At 44.7% G+C, this 22,835-nt stretch overlaps 1 protein-coding gene across 1 annotated transcript in view; it reads right to left on the minus strand.

Annotated features, from left to right (window-relative positions):
* IGSF21 (immunoglobin superfamily member 21) overlaps window positions 1-22,835 on the minus strand; it is a 674,741-nt gene that overhangs the window by 320,153 nt on the left and 331,753 nt on the right. Inside the window, exon 4 of the mRNA XM_077456355.1 lies at window positions 2,187-2,305. Coding sequence (XP_077312481.1) covers window positions 2,187-2,305 — 119 coding nt within the window. The remainder of the gene's footprint in view (window positions 1-2,186; window positions 2,306-22,835) is intronic.

The following is a 22,835-nucleotide window of genomic DNA, read 5'->3' on the forward strand; positions in this document are numbered from 1 at the left end:
CTTGGCGTACGGAAGTTGCCTACCCACCACCACCAACCAGAAGTCAGGCGACCCAAAGCATTTTGGCTATTGTACCCAATTAGAATTTGGAACTTCATTTTGGACTCAAACATTTGAGTGTGACTTTAATCTCCACTTTAGATCTTTGTCTATATAACCCGGGGGAAGCCGTCTACCTACGTTGGGTGTGATGTTTCAATCTCCAGTTCAGAGCTTTGTCTATATAACCCGGGGGAAGCCGTCTACCTACGTTGGGTGTGATGTTTCAATCTCCAGTTCAGAGCTTTGTCTATATAACCCGGGGGAAGCCGTCTACCTACGTTGGGTGTGATGTTTCAATCTCCAGTTCAGAGCTTTGTCTATATAACCCGGGGGAAGCCGTCTACCTACGTTGGGTGTGATGTTTCAATCTCCAGTTCAGAGCTTTGTGTATATAACCCGGGGGAAGCTGTCTACCTACGTTGGGCGTGATGTTTCAATCTCCAGTTCAGAGCTTTGTCTATATAACCCGGGGGAAGCCGTCTACCTACGTTGGGCGTGATGTTTCAAACTCTAGTTCAGAGCTTTGTTTATATAACCCGGGGGAAGCCGTCTACCTACGTTGGGTGTGATGTTTCAATCTCCAGTTCAGAGCTTTGTGTATATAACCCGGGGGAAGCCGTCTACCTACGTTGGGTGTGATGTTTCAATCTCCAGTTCAGAGCTTTGTCTATATAACCCGGGGGAAGCCGTCTACCTACGTTGGGTGTGATGTTTCAATCTCCAGTTCAGAGCTTTGTCTATATAACCCGGAAGAAGCCGTCTACCTACGTTGGGTGTGATGTTTCAATCTCCAGTTCAGAGCTTTGTCTATATAACCTGGAAGAAGCCGTCTACCTACGTTGGGTGTGATGTTTCGATCTCCAGTTCAGAGCTTTGTCTATATAACCCAGGGGAAGCCGTCTACCTACGTTGGGTGTGATGTTTCAATCTCCAGTTCAGAGCTTTGTGTATATAACCCGGGGGAAGCCGTCTACCTACGTTGGGTGTGATGTTTCAATCTCCAGTTCAGAGCTTTGTCTATATAACCCGGGGGAAGCCGTCTACCTACGTTGGGTGTGATATTTCAATCTCCAGTTCAGAGCTTTGTCTATATAACCCGGAAGAAGCCGTCTACCTACGTTGGGTGGGATGTTTCAATCTCCAGTTCAGAGCTTTGTCTATATAACCTGGAAGAAGCCGTCTACCTACGTTGGGTGTGATGTTTCGATCTCCAGTTCAGAGCTTTGTCTATATAACCCAGGGGAAGCCGTCTACCTACGTTGGGTGTGATGTTTCAATCTCCAGTTCAGAGCTTTGTCTATATAACCCAGGGGAAGCCGTCTACCTACGTTGGGTGTGATGTTTCAATCTCCAGTTCAGAGCTTTGTCTATATAACCCAGGGGAAGCCGTCTACCTACGTTGGGTGTGATGTTTCAATCTCCAGTTCAGAGCTTTGTGTATATAACCCGGGGGAAGCCGTCTACCTACGTTGGGTGTGATGTTTCAATCTCCAGTTCAGAGCTTTGTGTATATAACCCGGGGTAAGCCGTCTACCTACGTTGGGCGTGATGTTTCAATCTCCAGTTCAGAGCTTTGTCTATGTAACCCAGGGAGGGCAGTTTTAACCTCTTGATGTGTGGAAGATGTCTACCTACCAACCGAGTGTCAGGCCCTTAAAATGCTTTAGTTATTGCACTCAGTTAGCATTTGGCTTTAGATATAATCTAAGGGATTGCACTTTTTCTGGAAGACACGGTTCAACCAATAAATCAACCAATAAGACAACAAACTATTAGAACATTTTTTTTTTTCTCCTTGAGAGAACTGTTAACACTCTAATTCTTCCTCTGACAACCTGAGAGTGGATGTCACCCCAGAACAATGATCATTTGACAAACTGCAATTTTTTTCTTCTTCTGTTCCCATAGATATCCCAATTTCGAACGTAGTCTCCAACAATTCTGATCCGCTCATAGTTCACATCATCTCCCTATAACCTGGGACCAGCTTTGAAGTGGACTTCAAATGGTAATTTTTGAAACACTGGAAATATTTTCAAAAATTTGACATTTTGTTTCCAAATGGAAAAAACAAAAAACAAAAACATGGCGGCGGCTTTGCTTGATATAACTTATAAAAGAAAAGTATTATATTTGCTACTCACACATGACATTGAGGAACACATTGTCCGATGCCAGGACCACTTTCTCCCGGGTGGCCCGGTCGTAGATCCCGACGTGGCACTCGTAGGGTCCGTTGTCTGAAATGCGCACCTCCGGCAGCCTGGCGGAACAAGGCAAATGAAAACGGTTAATTACCTCATCCAAGCGGAGCGATCCTATGTACACAGAACAACCCCAGCCGAGATCCAATAACTATAAAAAAAAAAAAAAAAAAGAAGGGTTTTATTAGGAAGATAGTAGCCACTGTAATGGGGAAAGCACCAGGCGGGTTTTATGAACTGTGAAAATGGTAGTTTCATCTCCTGACGCCTGCGCACGTTAACAAACTTTCTTTGAAGTGTAATGAGGTTTAAAGGCAAATACGGGAAAGTTGCTACAAAAAAAAATATCAGATTATTCCAAAAGCACCAGAAAATTGAACGCGCATGTTGATGTTCTGCCCAGACAAGCACTGGCGGTCTTGGAATAATGAATCTACCAATTAAAAATAACCTTGACAAAAAGAAAAAAAAAAAAAAAGAAAAAAAACCAGCTTAACATCGAACAAACATGTAATTACTTTTGGATTTCCACTTTCCTGACACTGCAAACAATAACGGTTTTATTTCCATAATTATTTTATTTTGAAAGCGTTTCATACACGTCCGTCAATGGGGGGCTTACGCTCAAGGGCTTAGAGTGCAACAGTCGAAATCTCTACTTAGTGGAATGGTGGGGCTCAATTAAGATACACTATAAGGCCGTAGTAGGTGATCCCTCCTCCAAAAGGATTGGCTTTTGAGGGTCCCAGTGAAGGGTCCTGTTCATACCCAATCCTACAAAGGCATTCTAGACAAATTGTGCTCCTCAAACTTTGTGGAAGGAGTTTGGTGAAGACCCTTTTCTGTTCCACCATGACTGTGCCCAAAGCCAGCTCCATAAAGACAGGGTTTGGTGGAACTTGAGTGACCTGACCTCAACCCTACTGGACATTTTGAGATGACTCTGAACACCGATTGTGGCTCAAGTCCTTTTTTTGGTGCCCAACGTGAGGCAGGTCTTCTTATACAACATTACCTGATCTCACAAATAAATACACATTCCCTGCGATGCACAGTAAACTCACGGAGGCTGTTATAGCGACAAAGAGTGGGTGGCAACTCAATATTAATGGCCGTCGGGAGCAACTCCTTATGAATGTTACATAGTAATTTTTAGCACGGGTTCCCTGAGACCTGAAAGTTATTTCAAGGGTTCCTCTGTGTTGAAAAAGTTAAGAAAGGTTGTTCTGGAGCAGGGGGTCTCCAAACTTTATAAATAAGGGGCAAGTTTACTGTCCTTCCAACTTTCCTGGCATGCCCCATCATTGGTCTCAGATGGAGGAATAGTGCCTCGTCATTGGTGTCAGTAGAAGGAATAGTGCCCATCATTGGTGTCAGTGAGAAGAATAGTGTCCCATCATTGGTGTCAGTGGGAGGAATAGTGCCCCATCATTGGTATCAGTGGGAGGAATAGTGCCCCATCATTGGTATCAGTGGGAGGAATAGTGCCCCATCATTGGTATCAGTGGGAGGAATAGTGCCCCATCATCGGTATCAGTGGGAGGAATAGTGCCCCGTCAACGGTGTCAGTGGGAGGAATAGTGCCCCATCATCTGTGTCAGTGGGAGGAATAGTGCCCCATCATCGTGTCAGTGGGAAGAATAGTGCCCCATCATCGGTGTCAGTGGGAGGAATAGTGCCCCATCATTGGTATCAGTGGGAGGAATAGTGCCCCATCATTGGTATCAGTGGGAGGAATAGTGCTCCATCATTGGTATCAGTGGGAGGAATAGTGCCCCATCATTGGTATCAGTGGGAGGAATAGTGCTCCATCATTGGTATCAGTGGGAGGAATAGTGCCCCATCATTGATGGCATTACTGTCCATCATTGGTGTCAATGAGAAGGATCCCAAAAGTATAGTATATATACCCACTTACATTGGTTCAAGCTGAAACAATGTAACTATATGAAAATATCTGTACTATTTATTTTCTACATGCAGGCTACTAGGATAATAGGTGTGCGTAGCCACTGCATTAGGGGGTGCACCCCAAAGCTCAAACACCCACTACTGATCAGTCACGATGCTCATTTAGAAATGGAAGGGGCTGGTAAATGACATATTTACCGACCCCTTCCCCCACTCATTCTAAAACATCCCCGCAGCAACAGCGGGCGGGATCAGAGAGGAGGGACGAGGGGGAAGGGAGCCAGGGGCAGTAGGGGGAATTGGTGCTGCACAGGGTGATTAGGGCGTGGCTGGGCACACCTGGCACACCCCGTGCGCATACCTATAACTATGATATACAATGAATGATACATTTTAAAAAACGGCTATTTATTTATTTGTTAAATCCGGTCTTGTCTACAAATCTCACCTCTCTGTAAATAGCTGAGGCACGCACACACACACAAAGTCCCGGCTACCAAACGCATTTCCCGGGAGGCTCGGCATCAAATTGCATTCATTTGTTGGGAATAAAAATATCAGATTACGGCGAAGTGCGCGGTTTAGATTGCGGGGGCCCGGTGCTTAGATTGCTCTGGTAATGTTATGTATCGGAGCGCCATCGTACAGCCTCCAGAGGACATTATAGCTGGAGAACATAAAGCTATTTAGATAATAGTCAAAAAATCTCTTTATAGATATCAATGTAAGGCGAGAGAGGAAAAGCATCATAATTAAAGCAAACCGAGTCCTATCCGGCCAACGTCAAGAGCAAATCACGGCCAGACCGCTCTACGCACGCCGCGCAAATACTAGACGGGAACTTATTCATATTTTTACTAAATGTTTGCTTTCAGCTTCCACTCCTTGTTATATCTCAGTGCCGCATTGGGTGTCTTTGTTTGCCACCCCCAGTGTGGGTGGAGCCTGCTGGGCCCCTCCTCTCTCATTGTGCAGGGAGGGTGGTCTGGTCTCCGCCTAGGGTTGTCACCTTTTCGTCAAGCCAAACCCGAACACTTTAGCGGCACAGGGCAATTAAAATTTTTTTTTTTTTAGTAGTAAACATAGGATTATAAAAGACCCGGGACACCTTTGGGTGCCCCAAGGAGTAATGCAGCGCTCACATTGCGCCACAGTGAACAGTGGGTGTGGCCAAATTGCTCTTGCTGGCATCAACGCTCTGCTCCCTCCCCTGGCCTGGGACACCCCTCTCCCCTGGTCTGGGACGCCGCTCTCCCCTAGCCTGGGAAGCCCCACTCCCCTGGCCTGGGACGCCCCCCCTCCCGTGGCCTGGGACGCCCCCCCTCCCGTGGCCTGGGACGCCCCCCCTCCCCTGGCCTGGGACGCCCCCCCTCCCCTGGCCTGGGACGCCTCCCCTCCCCTGGCCTGGGACGCCCCTCTCCCCTGGCCTGGGACGCCCCCCCTCCCCTGGCCTGGGACGCCCTCCCTCCCCTGGCCTGGGACGCCCCTCTCCCCTGGCCTGGGACACCCCCCCTCCCCTGGCCTGGGACGCCCTCCCACCCCTGACCTGGGACGCCCCTCTCCCCTGGCCTGGGATGCCCCCCCTCCCCTGGCCTGGGACGCCCCCCCTCCCCTGGCCTGGGACGCCCTCCCTCCCCTGGCCTGGGACGCCCCCCCTCCCCTGGCCTGGGACGCCCCCCCTCCCCTGGCCTGGGACGCCCCTCTCCCCTGGCCTGGGACGCCCCTCTCCCCTGGCCTGGGACGCCCCCCCTCCCCTGGCCTGGGATGCCCCCCCTGGTCTGGGACGCCCCTCTCCCCTGGTCTGGGACGCCCCCCTCCCCTGGTCTGGGACGCCCCCCTCCCCTGGTCTGGGACGCCCACCCTCCCCTGGCCTGGGACGCCCCCCTCCCCTTGTAGAGACACCAGAGATATATATCAGGGCTATAAATAAGTAAACGGAACTGGGAGTTCATTTTTAAGGATTTGCTCCGGGTCGTGTTGGAAGTTTTTCTCTGCACTGAAATATATTCTTATGCGATATATTATTTAGAGGCGACTTAATAATTCACGGCGCCATTTATACATCTGTCAGGCTGGAGGAATGCAGGAGACTTGATTTACCGTCCGCAGCTCCTCGCCGCAAATTTCATGAGGCGGCCTGCCTATGTAACTAGGCTGGTTATCGCTAATGATGCGTAAAAAGAACAACCACTGCGCTAATTATAAAGCAGTACGTTGTGCTGAGATGACGAGCTGCTCGAATCATTAGGCACGAGGAGGAGGAGAACGGCTGACACCCGTACATGATACCCTCACAAACTATGGACAGGGCCTCCGAGACACCATGCTGGCTGATGGCTCTGCTGCAGACATGCTTAGCTATGATGTGCTGAGGAGCAATGGCCACACACAGGGACAAATATTATGAGGGGTTCCCACCATCCCTGTGCCAAGTTCCCGGGTCTGTACACCCGCTGTGCCCATTATGAGGGGTTCTCACCATCCCTGTGCCGAGTTCCCGGGTCTGTACACCCGCTGTGCCCATTATGATGGGTTCCCACCATCCCTGTGCGGAGTTCTGGGATCTGTACACCCGCTGTGCCCATTATGAGGGGTTCTCACCATCCCTGTGCCGAGTTCCCGGGTCTGTACACCCGCTGTGCCCATTATGAGGGGTTCTCACCATCCCTGTGCTGAGTTCCCGGGTCTGTACACCCGCTGTGCCCATTATGAGGGGTTCCCACCATCCCTGTGCTGAGTTCCCGGGTCTGTACACCCGCTGTGCCCATTATGAGGGGTTCTCACCATCCCTGTGCTGAGTTCCCGGGTCTGTACACCCGCTGTGCCCATTATGAGGGGTTCTCACCATCCCTGTGCTGAGTTCCCGGGTCTGTACACCCGCTGTGCCCATTATGAGGGATTCCCACCATCCCTGTGTTGAGTTCCCGGGTCTGTACACCCGCTGTGCCCATTATGAGGGGTTCCCACCATCCCTGTGCTGAGTTACTGGGTCTGTACACTCGATGTGCCCATTATGAGGGGTTCCCACCATCCCTGTGCTGAGTTCCCGGGTCTGTACACCCGCTGTGCCCATTATGAGGGGTTCCCACCATCCCTGTGCTGAGTTCCCGGGTCTGACGGGGACCAAAATATCCAGATACAAAAGGGGAGACACTGATGGGCACCTTGATTTAAGGAGCGACGCCAATGCAAGAGGGGACTCTGACGGGGACCCAGATGCAAGGGGGGGGACTCTGACGGGGACCCTGATGCAAGGGGGGGGACTCTGACGGGGACCCTGATGCAAAGGGGGGGGACTCTGATGGGGACCCTGATGCAAGGGGGGGGGGGACTCCGACGGGGACCCTGATGCAAGGGGGGGGACTCCGACGGGGACCCTGATGCAAGGGGGGGACTCTGACGGGGACCCTGATGCAAGGGGGGACTCTGACGGGGACCCTGATGCAAGGGGGGACTCTGACGGGGACCCCGATGCAAGGGGGGACTCTGACGGGGACCCCGATGCAAGGGGGGACTCTGACGGGGACCCCGATGCAAGGGGGGACTCTGACGGGGACCCCGATGCAAGGGGGGACTCTGATGGGGACCCTGATGCAAGGGGGACTCTGATGGGGACCCCAATATAAGGTGGGACTCAGATAGGGACCCCAAAGGGGACTCTGATGTAAGGGGGCACTCTGCTGGGGACACTGATGAGGACTCTGATAAAAGGGTCAATGTATTCATTTATAAAGAGGAGTCAGTCTGATGGGGACAGTTGATGTAAGGGGGGACTCTAATGGGGGCAATTAATATAAAGGGGGTCTCTGACAGGGAGACCTGATATAAGGAAGCTCAGGTTCTTTTTACTTATCCTAATCTAAGGACCGCCCCATACATACTAGTGCTCCCCTTTCCCCCCTGCTTTGCCCTTTGCACCACCAGTCAAACGTTACTTCCGGGTGGGGACCCTTGGTACAGAAACGCGTCGAGTGAACGTGGGAATACCAATTCCCCGTATCTGCGACAGATTACTTTTTTTACTGCCCCTCCAGATCAGATTCAGCCCCGCTCAGACGTCCGCCATCCCTTTCCTTCCATCTGATGAGTTCCCGGCTCTCCGAGATGAAGTTGTGCTCGCTCTGCCCCTCGCCCCCCCCCCCCCGGTGTCAGGGCCCCCCTTCTAGAGTGGATTAAGAGCGCCGGGCCGCGCGTTCTCTTCAGCAATGGAGGAGTATTGATCAGGACGCGGCGAGCCGTCACCAGTCAGGGATTCGGATAACAGCGGCGCGGGATGGAGACACCTTTCAGCAGCAATAGGGCAAAATCAATAAACTATTAATAACTTCACGGGATCAAGCGGATTGCCGGGTAATGCAGTTTAGCCGCTTGAGTTTACCAACAGTGACAGCTCCTCAGAAGGGTAAGTAATTGTATTACAGCGCCGGAGTGGACATCATGATCACAACTGCCGTGCCGGGAGAAGATAATGTAAGTATTAAATTCCACAGACCCCCCCCCCCCATCCTAATCCGGCCCCCGCATCGGACAACGGGGGCCGAGGATACACTGTGCCCAATAATATGCAAAAACATCAACTTCAATGTCCGGTTATATATATATATATATATATATATATATATATAGATAGATAGAGAGAGAGATTATATACACACACACACACACACACACACAGCATCTCCCAAAAGTAAGTACACCCCTCACATTTGTGTAAATCTTTTCTCCTCTCTTTTCATGTGACAACACTGAAGAAATGACACTTGTCTACAATGTAAAGTAGTGAGTGTACAGCTTGTATAACAGTGTAAATTTCCTGTCCCCTCAAAATAACTCAACACACAGCCATTAATGTCTAAACCGCTGGCAACAAAAGTCAGTACACCCCTAAGTGAAAATGTCCAAATTGGGCCCAAAGTGTCAATATTTTGTGTGGCCGCCATTATTTTCCAGCACTGCCTTAACCCTCTTGGGCATGGAGGTCAGCAGAGCTTCACAGGTCACCACTGGAGTCATCTTCCCCTCCCCCATGATGACATCACGGAGCTGGTGGATGTTGGAGACCTTGCGCTCCTCCACCTTCCGTTTGAGGATGCCCCACAGATGATCAATAGGGTTTAGGTCTGGAGACATGCTTGGCCAGTCCATCACCTTTACCCTCAGCTTCTTTAGCAAGGCAGTGGTGGTGTTGGAGGTGTGTTTGGGGTGGTTATCATGTTGGAATACTGCCCTGCGGTCCAGTCTCTGAAGGGAGGGGATCATGCTCTGCTTCAGTATGTCACAGTACATGTTGGCATTCATGGTCCCCTCAATGATCTGTAGCCCCCCAGTGCCGGCAGCACTCATGCAGCCCCAGACCATGACACCCCCACCACCATGCCTGACTGTAGACAAGACACACTTGTCTTTGTCCTCCTCACCTGGTTGCCCCCACACACGCTTGTCACCATCTGACACCAAATACCTTTATCTTGGTCTCATCAGAGCACAGGACATGGTTCCAGTAATCCATCTCCTTAGTCTGCTTGTCTTCAACAAACTGTTTGTGGGCTTTCTTGTACATCATCTTTAGAAGAGGCTTCCTTCTGGGGTGACAGCCATGCAGACCAATTTGATGCAGTGTGCGGCGTATGGTCTGAGCACTGACAGGCTGACCCTCCCACCCCACCCCCACAACCTCTGCAGCAATGCTAGCAGCACTCATATGTCTATTTCCCAAAGACACCCTCTGGATATGATGCTGAGCACGTGACCTCAACTTCTCTGGTGGACCATGGCGAGGCCTGTTCTGAGGGGAACCTGTCCTGTTATACCGCTGTATGGTCTTGGCCACCGTGCTGCAGCTCAGTTTCAGGGTCTTGGCAATCTTCTTATAGCCTAGGCCAGTGATGGCGAACCTTGGCACCCCAGATGTTTTGGAACTACATTTCCCATGATGCTCAACCACAATGCAGAGTGCATGAGCATCATGGGAAATGTAGTTCCAAAACATCTGGGGTGCCAAGGTTCGCCATCACTGGCCTAGGCCATCTTTATGTAGAGCAACAATACTTTTTTTTTGAGATCCTCAGAGAGTTCTTTGCCATGAGGTGCCATGTTGAACTTTCAGTGACCAGTATGAGAGAGTGAGAGCGATAACACCAAATTTAACACACCTGCTCCCCATTCACACCTGAGACCTTGTAACACTAACGAGTCACATGACACCGGGGGGAGGAAAAATGTCTAATTGGGGCCCAATTTGGAGATTTTCACTTAGGGGTGTACTGACTTTTGTTGCCAGCGGTTTAGACATTAATGGCTGTGTGTTGAGTTATTTTGAGGGGACAGGAAATTTACACTGTTATACAAGCTGTACACTCACTACTTTACATTGTAGACAAGTGTCATTTCTTCAGTGTTGTCACATGAAAAGAGAGAAGAAAAGATTTACAGAAATGCGAGGGTTGTACTTACTTTTGTGAGATACCGTAAGTTGTTCTGACGTTCTCTCCATAGCTCCATGTTTATATGGCATCACAAGGCTTATAACAGCTTTGATATGGCACTATATTGAAGGCTAGGAAGTCTAGTGTGGTTGGGCCATATTATACACTGCAGCGTTTGACCCTCAAGCATCCCGGAGCTTTATAAAGAGCGTCGCTCGATCTCGTTCATTCTAAAGAGCCGGATATTTGGAGCACAGGCTGTTTTTAAAGCAGACTTGGCCTCTGACACGTCTGTTCGAGGCTGCGCGCTCAGGCGACGTGCAGCCTGCCGGGATCTCAATGGGCACTCAGTGAAGCAGAATGATCCAGCTTGACAATGGGTCAGCAAAGCTCAACGAGAGACGAGAGAAACAGTTACGGGGAAACCAGGCTTTTAAACTTTTTTTTTTCCTCTTTACTGTTAGTGACAATAAGAAGCTGCCGCTTGGCAAACAGATAAAGAACATCTTCAGCTTGGCTCGCCCCACCTGACGGGAGGCCAGCGACTTCTTTCCAAGGCCTACGGAGCTGCCAAATGTGACTGGCTTAAGGGAAAATTCCATCTTTAACCATTGCCAGGCCTTTTTTCTGGCACCTTTTGTTGAAACAGTCAGTTTTTTATTTTTGCTGTAACCCCCAAACATTATATATATATATATATATATATATTTTTAAGCAGAGGCCCTAGAGAATAAAATGGTTGGTTTTGCAATTTTATGTAACATGGTATTTGCGCAAAGATTTTTTTTGGGGGGGGGAGGGAATTAAAATTTTTATGAATTTAAAGCGAAAAAATAATAATAGATAACTTTAAAAAAAATCGTGATCTCGATTCTTTCAACCCCCCCTGACGATCTCTATTGCAGTGTTTGCAGATTCTTTCATATAACAAGTGGAGAGACGTATCTGCTCACTCAGCTGTCAAATGAAAATATTGGGGCAGTCTGCCAAGTTTTTAAAATGAAACATTTTAACTAACTCTTCATTCTTAGATCAATGGGAAACTTCTGTGTGTAAAGAAAAAAAAATCCAGGCAGACTGCCAAGTTTTTAAAATGAAACATTGTAACTAACTCTTCCTTCTTAGATCAATGGGAAACTTCTGTGTGTAAAGAAAAAAAATCCAGGCAGACTGCCAAGTTTTTAAAATGAAACATTGTAACCAGCTCTTCATTCTAAGATCAAAGGGATAAACTTCTGTGTGTAAAGAAAAAAAATCCAGGCATACTGACAAGTTTTTAAACAACTGTGTAAATGCAGGAAGTTTAACCACTCAGCTGTCAAAAGAAAATATTGGGGCAGTCTGCCAAGTTTTTAAAATGAATCATTGTAACTAACTCTTCCTTCTTAGATCAAAGGGATAAACTTCTGTGTGTAAAGAAAAAAATCCAGGCAGACTACCAAGTTTTTAAAATGAAACATTGTAACTAACTCTTCCTTCTTAGATCAATGGAAAACTTCTGTGTGTAAAGAAAAAAATCCATGCAGACTGTCAAGTTTTTAAACAATTGTGTAAATGCAGGAAGTTTAACCACTCAGCTGTCAAAAGAAAATATTGGGGCAGTCTGCCAAGTTTTTAAAATGAATCATTGTAACTAACTCTTCCTTCTTAGATCAAAGGGATAAACTTCTGTGTGTAAAGAAAAAAAATCCAGGCAGACTGCCAAGTTTTTAAAATGAAACATTGTAACCAGCTCTTCATTCTAAGATCAAAGGGATAAACCACTGTGTGTAAAGAAAAAAAATCCAGGCATACTGACAAGTTTTTAAAATTAAACATTGTAACTAACTCTTCCTTCTTAGATCAATGGGAAACTTCTGTGTGTAAAGAAAAAAATCCAGGCAGACTGCCACGTTTTTAAAATGAAACATTGTAACCAGCTCTTCCTTCTTAGATCAAAGGGATAAACTTCTGTGTGTAAAGAAAAAAATCCAGGCAGCCTGCCAAGTTTTTTTTAAAATGAAGCATTGTAACCAACTTTTCCTTCTTAGATCAATGGGAAACTTCTGTGTGTAAAGAAAGAAATCCCGGCAGACTGCCAAGTTTTTAAAATGAAACATCGTAACTAACTCTTCCTTCTTAGATCAATGGGAAACTTCTGTGTGTAAAGAAAAAAATCCAGGCAGACTGCCACGTTTTTAAAATGAAACATTGTAACCAGCTCTTCCTTCTTAGATCAAAGGGATAAACTTCTGTGTGTAAAGAAAAAAATCCAGGCAGCCTGCCAAGTTTTTTTTTTAAAATGAAGCATTGTAACCAACTTTTCCTTCTTAGATCAATGGGAAACTTCTGTGTGTAAAGAAAGAAATCCCGGCAGACTGCCAAGTTTTTAAAATGAAACATCGTAACTAACTCTTCCTTCTTAGATCAATGGGAAACTTCTGTGTGTAAAGAAAAAAATCCATGCAGACTGCCAAGTTTTTAAAATGAAACATTGTAACCAGCTCTTCCTTCTTAGATCAAAGGGATAAACTTCTGTGTGTAAAGAAAAAAATCCAGGCAGACTGCCAAGTTTTTAATCAACTGTGTAAATGCAGGAAGTTTAACCACTCAGCTGTCAAATGAAAATATTGGGGCAGTCTGCCAAGTTTTTAAAATGAATCATTGTAACTAACTCTTCCTTCTTAGATCAAAGGGATAAACTTCTGTGTGTAAAGAAAAAAATCCAGGCAGACTGCCAGGTTTTTAAACAACTGTGTAAATGCAGGAAGATTAACCACTTAAAGTCTAAATCTTTTTCTGATACTTCTTTCTTAAGTTTAAATAAATATTTTTTGCTAGAAAGTTAGTTGTCCCCCAACCATCAAGGAATGTATTGCTAACATTGGCGCAATGTTAAGAATGGAGAAGCTTATATATCAGCACAGGGGAAGTACATCCACATTTGAGAGAATATGGGCATTGTGGCTAGATGTACCAGGACTAGCCCCAGTGGATCTGGTAGCGGACAGACTATTGGGAATCAATGTTGGGTGAGCGAGGGGTTATGAGAAACAATGAGGGAAAGTGTAAAATTGCTGGAGATGCTATGGTGTTGTTTATTACAGTGGTTGAGATGCATGATACTAACCTGTATTGCAATGACGACAATCTATGTATACCAATTCTTCAAAATAAATATCTTTTGTTGGTTAAAATAGAAAAAAAAATAAGAAAAAAAGCAATCCAGTGGCTAGTTTGGCGCTAAGTTTGCTTTTACAATAAAGCTGACTGATGGATCTAGAAAAACCGTACCGGAGTGTGTTCTGTCCACCAGATGTCTATGCTTATTATCTGTACCTGTGTTGTTAAATTTACATGCAAGATGCGTCATTTACATAAGACAACCATAAGCGTTGTGCAGGCTCCATCTAGCGTTCCTTTTTGGTATTGCTGCAGTTGTTCTGTTTTATGTGATTTACTGTATGTGTAATTAAGGAAGTTGGTAATAAGCAGGGAATTCTGGGTAGAATCTTCACAGGAAGCGAAGCAGCCACCATGCTTTGAAAAGACACTGCAGGAAGCAAGACATGTCTTGCTCAATCTATCGCCATCACCCCTTAGAGAACTAAAAAAGTATGTTTTTACAATCACATCTTGTTTTGTATATCGTTGTTTCTGCAATGTATGCTGTATTGTATGCATTATTGTACTTACTGAGATCTATTTCTGTTATTTTGTCGTTTCACCTGGCTTGTTCTAATAAAACTGAGATCAAAGAAATATGGCATCTGAAGTTTATGGAACAAGAAGGTTTAGCTATCTGACCTTGAGACAGAACAGGGTGATCATCCAGGTATAATCACCCAAAGTCCATCAACATACAGGTACATCGCTGGTCAACAAGTGGTATTTTCCAAAAAAAGCTTTTCTATAAAACTCCAGGACCACCACCTTGTGGTCATTTATAACGTCCCACTTTAGAATTCTGATGTCTTCCATGCTGCCTATTTCTATTATTACAGGTTGTTGAGTAGAAAGGTCTTGCCTATTGTGCTACTTGTGTGTCAGTTAATGTCAAATACACACTGGTCAGGTCAGCTTTAGAGGCAAGCAGCGGGGAATCTGAAGCTTTACAAACCACAAGGAAAAACCATTAGCGGGCCGGCATGTCTGCAATTAATAGAAAAAGCAGAGAGGGGAGAAAGAAAAATATTCTGCAGTTGTATAAAAAAAAAAAAAAAAACACACATATAAAAGATCCAAAATAAGGGAAATTATGTTTAGAACATGTTGTCCTGTAGCGTTACTCACAGGTAGGTGGTTTTATTTATAGCTGACCTTGATCAATGTAAGGAACATTCTTCCCACTGACTGCTAATTTAAGAAACATTTTTCCCACTGACCACCCATGGAAGGAACATTCTTCCCTCTTACCATCAATGGAAGAGGCATTCTTGCTTCTGACCGCCAAGGAAGGGGACATTTGTCCCAATGACCATCAATGTAAGGAACATTCTTTCCACTGACCACCAATGGAAGGGGTTGTCTTCCCACTGACCTCCAATGGAAGAGGTATTCTACCCACTGACCACCAATGGAAGGGGTATTCTACCCACTGACCACAAATGGAAGGGGTATTCTACCCACTGACCACAAATGGAAGGGGTATTCTACCCACTGACCACAAATGGAAGGAACATTCTTCCCAATGACCATCAATGTAAGGAACATTCTTCCCACTGACCGCCAATGGAAGAGGCATTCTTGCTTCAGACCGCCAATGAAGGGGACATGTGTCCCAATGACCATCAATGTAAGAAACATTCTTTCCACTGATCACCCATGGAAGGAACATTCTTCCCACTGAACATCAATGTAAGGGTCATTCTTGCCACTGACTGCCAATATAGGGGAAATTTTTCCCAATGACCATCGAAGTAAGTAACATTCTTCACACTGAACGCCCACGGAAGGGGCATTTTTCCCAATGACTATCAATGTAAGGTACATTCTTCCAAATGACCATCAATGTAAGGAAGATTCGCCCCACTGACCACCAATGCAAAGAACATTCTTCCCAACGACCATCAATGTAAGGGACATTCTTCTCAATGACCATCAATGGAAGAGGCATTCTTCTCACTGACAACCAATGTAAGGAACATTCTTCCCACTGACCACGAATGTAAGAGGCATTCTTCTCACTGACAACCAATGTAAGGAACATTCTTCCCACTGATCACCAATGTAAGGAACATTCTTCTCACTGACAACCAATGTAAGGAACATTCTTCTCACTGACAACCAATGTAAGGAACATTCTTCTCACTGACAACCAATGTAAGGAACATTCTTCTCACTGATCACCAATGTAAGGAACATTCTTCTCACTGATCACCAATGTAAGGAACATTCTTCTCACTGATCACCAATGTAAGGAACATTCTTCTCACTGATCACCAATGTAAGGAACATTCTTCTCACTGATCACCAATGTAAGGAACATTCTTCTCACTGATCACCAATGTAAGGAACATTCTTCTCACTGATCACCAATGTAAGGAACATTCTTCCCACTGATCACCAATGTAAGGAACATTCTTCCCACTGATCACCAATGTAAGGAACATTCTTCTCACTGATCACCAATGTAAGGAACATTCTTCTCACTGATCACCAATGTAAGGAACATTCTTCTCACTGATCACCAATGTAAGGAACATTCTTCCCACTGATCACCAATGTAAGGAACATTCTTCTCACTGATCACCAATGTAAGGAACATTCTTCCCACTGATCACCAATGTAAGGAACATTCTTCCCACTGATCACCAATGTAAGGAACATTCTTCTCACTGATCACCAATGTAAGGAACATTCTTCTCACTGATCACCAATGTAAGGAACATTCTTCTCACTGATCACCAATGTAAGGAACATTCTTCCCACTGATCACCAATGTAAGGAACATTCTTCTCACTGATCACCAATGTAAGGAACATTCTTCCCACTGATCACCAATGTAAGGAACATTCTTCCCACTGATCACCAATGTAAGGAACATTCTTCTCACTGATCACCAATGTAAGGAACATTCTTCCCACTGATCACCAATGTAAGGAACATTCTTCTCACCGATCACCAATGTAAGAGGCATTCTTCCCACTAACCACCAACCTAAGGGACATTTTCCCACTGACTATTACACTAATGTGCCATGGGCTGTAGCCCAGGAATTATTAGCAGGGGTTCCCTGAGACGGGAAAGTTATTTCAAGTGTTCCTCCCAGTTGGGAAGTTTGAACAATGCCTGACCAATATGAATACATATAGCAACCTCAGAGTACAGTTCACACAGGGCGTGCAAACCATTTGTTGACTAGCGAACGGTAGTTTATCAAAACCAAGTGGAATTGTTGTATCATTTTGAAGAGGCTTCCAAAGTTAAAAATAACTGGACATTAAAACACCTTCAGCATTACAAAACAAGTCCAGTTGAATGGGAATATAATTATCAAATATACCATGACCTGGGTAACAGAGAGCCTTCGCTAAAAATAAATAAAAAGATTCTAAGCAATCACAATAATACGGCATATAAAACACAGAATCACAGTATGGGACTTGATAGGTCTTAAAAATATATATATTTTTTTATATTAAAAATATATTTTATAGTACAATGATGTTTCTTAAAAACAATCATTTTTACATTTAAAAAAAAAAATGAAAAAAATAAAATTTTAATATTAAAAAGAATAATATATTATTGTACAATATTTGTTCTTAAATGAACTCATTCTCATGTGGGAATAAAAAAAAAAAAAAAATATATATATATATATATATATATATATATATATATATATATATATATATATATATATATATATATATATATATATATATATAATAATAATAATAATAATAATTTGTACATTGGTTGTAGTAGACTATCGGGGGAAATGACTGCTTGTTGTACCAATACCTCAAAGCACTACCTTATGACCCAGTTTTCATATATTTTAACAAAATATCATTTTTATTATTAATTTTATAAGTGCATTTTAATGTATAGGTCGTATATATATATATATATATATATATATATATATATATATATATATATATATATATATATATATATATATATATTTTTTTTTTTTTTTTTTTTTTTATTCATATGCTAATTACAATCAGCACTGTACATAAGGATTGCACAGACTACATACTGTATGTGAACTGGGTCTGAAGTCCGGAGGTAGTGCCTTGAGGTATAGGTACAACCAAAAGTTAATTAGACACAATGGTCTACCGCAATCAATGTACAATTTTTTTTTTTTTTTTTTTAATTCCCATGTGAGAATGTCTCATGTTCTTTTAAGAAAAATGAATAATGCGAAAAAATATAATTCCTTTATTAGAAAAAAAAATGCCTTTTTTAATTTATTTTATTTTTTTATTGTTTGCAAATCCATAAAGTCCCGCTGTAATTTTCTGTTTATATTTAGACAATGCAGAGATATGGGGTTGATTTCCTAAAACTGAAGAGAACAAAATCTGGTGCGCCTCTGCGTAGAAACCAATCGGGTTTTCTAGGTTGTCTTGTCAAATCTTAATTGAACACGCTGGAAATGGAAGCCGACTTGGTTTCTATGCAGAGCTGCAGCTGATTTTGCACTCTCCAGTTTTAGTAAACCGACCCCCCGTGGTGTCTTGAGCATAGAAGGGTACAGGAGGGGAGCATTGCAGGACCAGAGCACCTTGGGCCAGTGGCGTAGGTAAGGGGGGGGGTTGGGGGGTTCAAGTCCACCCCTCAGAGTGTCCGCGGTGCTGTAGCTAGCTCTGATAGTTGCTGTAAACCCAAAGCACTGCAGCTGCAACTCCTGCTACCTGTCGGAGCTCAGAGAAAGGCAGCAAGATTGCAGAGCGAAGGAAGCGCTCATCATCTCCTACTCATCTCCAGTCACATGATAGCCGAGGGAGGACTTCCCTTCAGTCATAGATGCCTGGTCTGGTGAGTGGATTTCATGGACAGAAGTGCTGCAATTGGGAGGGGGGGCGGTCTGTACTGGGGGAAGGGATCTTTACTAGTGGGAGACGGGAAGATCTGTACTGGCAGGGGGATCTGTACTATCAGAGGGATCGATAGTGGGGGGGGGGGGGGGCTCTGTACTAGGGGAAGGATCTGTAGTGGGGGAGGGCTATACTGGGGGAAGGGATCTTTACTAGTGGGAGAAGGGAAGATCTGTACTGGCGGGGAGATCTGTACTATCAGAGGGATCTGTAGTGGGGGGGGGGGCTGTCCTGGGGGAGGGGGGATTTTTACTAGTGAGAAAGGGGAAGGTCTCTACTGGGGAGATCTGTACTGAAGGGAGAGCTGTACTGGGATGGGGATTTTTACTAGTGGAAGGGGGAAGGTAGATCTGTAATGGGAGGAGGGGATCTTTACTAGTAGGGTGGGTGAAAATCTGTATGGGGAGGGGGTCTGTACTGAGGGGAGAGCTGCACTGGGGGAGGGGGTTTTAAATAGTGGGAGGGGGAGAGATCTGTACTGGGAGGAGGGGATCCTTTCTTGTGGGATGGGTAAATATCCGTACTGGGGGGCTGTACTGAGAGGAGAGCTGCATTGGGGGAGGGGGTTTTAAATAGTGGGAGGGGGAGAGATCTGTACTGGGGGGGGGGGTCTGTACTGAGAAGAGAGCTGCATTGGGGGAGGGGATTTTTACTAGTGAGGGGAGAGATTTTTACAGGGAGAAAGGGATCTTTACTAGTGGAGGGATCTAATCTGTACTGAAGGGGGAGGTTTGCTTGGGGAGGGTATTATTTTCTTGAGGCACCATTTCTGAACACTGAAAGAAAAGGAATATATCTACAACCTTGCCTTGGTCTCCCATTGAGTGTCCTTAGATATGGGGCTGGAATTGCCATTAAAGGGTCTACCAGCTTAGAATGAAGTCCCCCACATTGATCCCAATATCTTGAGTGATCACCGTCCCATGGACCCACATTGATCCCAATATCTTGAGTGATCGCCATCCCATGGACCCACATTGATCCCAATATCTTGAGTGATCGCCGTCCCATGGACCCACATTGATCCCAATATCTTGAGTGATCACCGTCCCATGGACCCACATTGATCCCAATATCTTGAGTGATCGCCATCCCATGGACCCACATTGATCCCAATATCTTGAGTGATCACCGTCCCATGGACCCACATTGATCCCAATATCTTGAGTGATCGCCGTCCCATGGACCCACATTGATCCCAATATCTTGAGTGATCGCCATCCCATGGACCCACATTGATCCCAATATCTTGAGTGATCGCCGTCCCATGGACCCGCATTGATCCCAATATCTTGAGTGATCTCCGTCCCATGGACCCACATTGATCCCAATATCTTGAGTGATCGCCGTCCCATGGACCCACATTGATCCCAATATCTTGAGTGATCACTGTCCCATGCACCCGCATTGATCCCAATATCTTGAGTGATCACCGTCCCATGGACCCACATTGATCCCAATATCTTGAGTGATCGCCGTCCCATGGACCCGCATTGATCCCAATATCTTGAGTGATCTCCGTCCCATGGACCCACATTGATCCCAATATCTTGAGTGATCGCCGTCCCATGGACCCACATTGATCCCAATATCTTGAGTGATCGCCGTCCCATGGACCCACATTGATCCCAATATCTTGAGTGATCACTGTCCCATGCACCCGCATTGATCCCAATATCTTGAGTGATCACCGTCCTATGGACCCACATTGATCCCGATATTTTGAGTGATCACCATCCCATGGACCCACATTGATCGCAATATCTTGAGTGATCACCGTCCCATGGACCCACATTGATCCCAATATCTTGAGTGATCACTGTCCCATGGACCCACATTGATCCCAATATCTTGAGTGATCGCCGTCCTATGCACCCACATTGATCCCAATATCTTGAGTGATCACCGTCCCATGCACCCACATTGATCCCGATATCTTGAGTGATTGCCATCCCATGGACCCACATTGATCCCAATATCTTGAGTGATCACTGTCCCATGGACCCACATTGATCCCAATATCTTGAGTGATCGCCGTCCTATGCACCCACATTGATCCCAATATCTTGAGTGATCACCGTCCCATGCACCCACATTGATCCCGATATCTTGAGTGATCACCGTCCCATGGACCTACATTGATCGCAATATCTTGAGTGATCACCATCCCATGGACCCACATTGATCCCAATATCTTGAGTGATCGCCATCCCATGCACCCACATTGATCCCAATATCTTGAGTGATCACCGTCCCATGCACCCACATTGATCCCAATATCTTGAGTGATCACCGTCCCATGGACACTAAGGGAGGGGAAATTTCTCTAACGAAGCAGACAATAAACACATATCACTTTCGTAATCTACTAAAAAAAAAAAAGTTTTCACAATAAAAATGTGGCAAAAGTTTTGGATGGGGGACAAAACATCGATGAGCCGTCTGTAACACCACCATGCTGCAAAACACACGTACGCGCCACTGGTCTCCGTCGTCGGCCCCACCAAACAAAAAACAAAAAAACCCTGTTCGTTCTCAGACCGCACCACATCATATCCAAATGAGCATATTAGCGTCACACAGAGCGAATAAAAGAAAGAGACGGCGGCTTCTAATCAGCTCCGCGCTGTGAAAACAGGCGGACTATTTATCCACGAACGAGGGGGGAAATAAAGGCAGCCTATGACAAGAAAATTGATACTTATCACAAACATGTGTCACGCTTCTCCCGTCCTGACAGGTCCTATTGATTTCACGTATGACCAGGAGATAAGTCGCTGACGTTCGCTTGAAGCATTTCATTCTCTGAATGAACGCATTTAGAAAAAAAAAAATAATAATAAAAAAAAAAAAAAAATCCAAGAATATGCCTTATTTTCCACCGCCGCCTGCCAGGATGTTACAGGAACACAATGCGGCTTTGCCTCATTAAACTTGACGTGCCTTCCATCTAAATACTTATTATGTATTTATATGTAATATTACTTGCAGGGCTCCAGCTGTTTACAGGCCTGTTTACAAGGCTATATGTTAAATATAAAAGAAAAGGGGCGGATTTGCGACTTTGAGCGAGGTGCGTGTTAGACAAAAAAAGAATAATGAGAAAGTTTATTCGCATAAATACGCATGGGACATAGCTGATATGACGAGCTGATGGGCATAAATGAGGCAAATATGAAAATTCCATTCTTGCACATGATACATAAGATCAAAGAAAAGGGTATAATATAAACTAGGGCTGAAACAACTAATCGATTATGAAATTAATCGATTCCTATTTTCATAATCGATTAATCGGCCAGTAACAAAATGGGGTTAAAGTTAATGAGTCTGATGTTATTTACCAGATTGAACATTTAATAGTATATCTCTCCTCTAATAATATATATAGTATATCTCTTCTCTAATGGTATACACAGTATATCTCTTTTAATAGTTTATACAGTATATCCCCTCTACTAGTATATACAGTATATCCACTCTAATAGTATATCCACTCTAATAGTATATACAGTATATCTCTTCTAATAGTATATACAGTATATCTCTCCTCTAATAGTATATACAGTATATCTCTCCTCTAATAGTATATATCCTCTAATAGTATATACAGTACTGTATATCTTCAATACTATATACAGTATATCTCCTCTAATAGTATATACAGTATATATCCCCTCTAATATATACAGTATATCTCTTCTGTCTGTTATTCTCAGAGTGGATTCGATATTTTGCTCCCTAACCATATAGTTGGTTATTTATATTTACCGCTGCATATAGAGATATTTAAGAATAAATTGCCTTTTTTTTTTTAAACTTTACATATTGACTAAATTATACACCACACTTTTTTCTAAAGGTTATTAACCGATTAATCGAAACGATCATCGGCCAACTAATCGATTATGAAAATAATCGTGAGTTGCAGCCCTAATATAAACGCATGATTGAATTTAAAAAAATGCATTTAAAATCTTGACGCGTTTCGTGGATGAAGTTCCACTTCTTCAGAAGAAAGTGCAGAATGCGTATCTATAAAAAATATTCCAAATTACTCCAAAAAATGAAATAATGATGTGGGGGGGGGGGGAGGAGCAACCCAAACACCCCAAAATGACTTGCATATCAGCTCTAAAGTTGGTCATGGATGAAAAACATCCCCAAAGCATGCTGCTGCCACCACAATGCTTCACAGTAGGGATGGTGTTGGCCTG

This window comes from Lithobates pipiens, unplaced genomic scaffold, assembly GCF_037356315.1.
Source record: "Lithobates pipiens isolate NorthernLeopardFrog02 unplaced genomic scaffold, aLitPip1_a1.2 Scaffold_27, whole genome shotgun sequence".
In the NCBI taxonomy this organism is placed as follows: domain Eukaryota; kingdom Metazoa; phylum Chordata; class Amphibia; order Anura; family Ranidae; genus Lithobates; species Lithobates pipiens.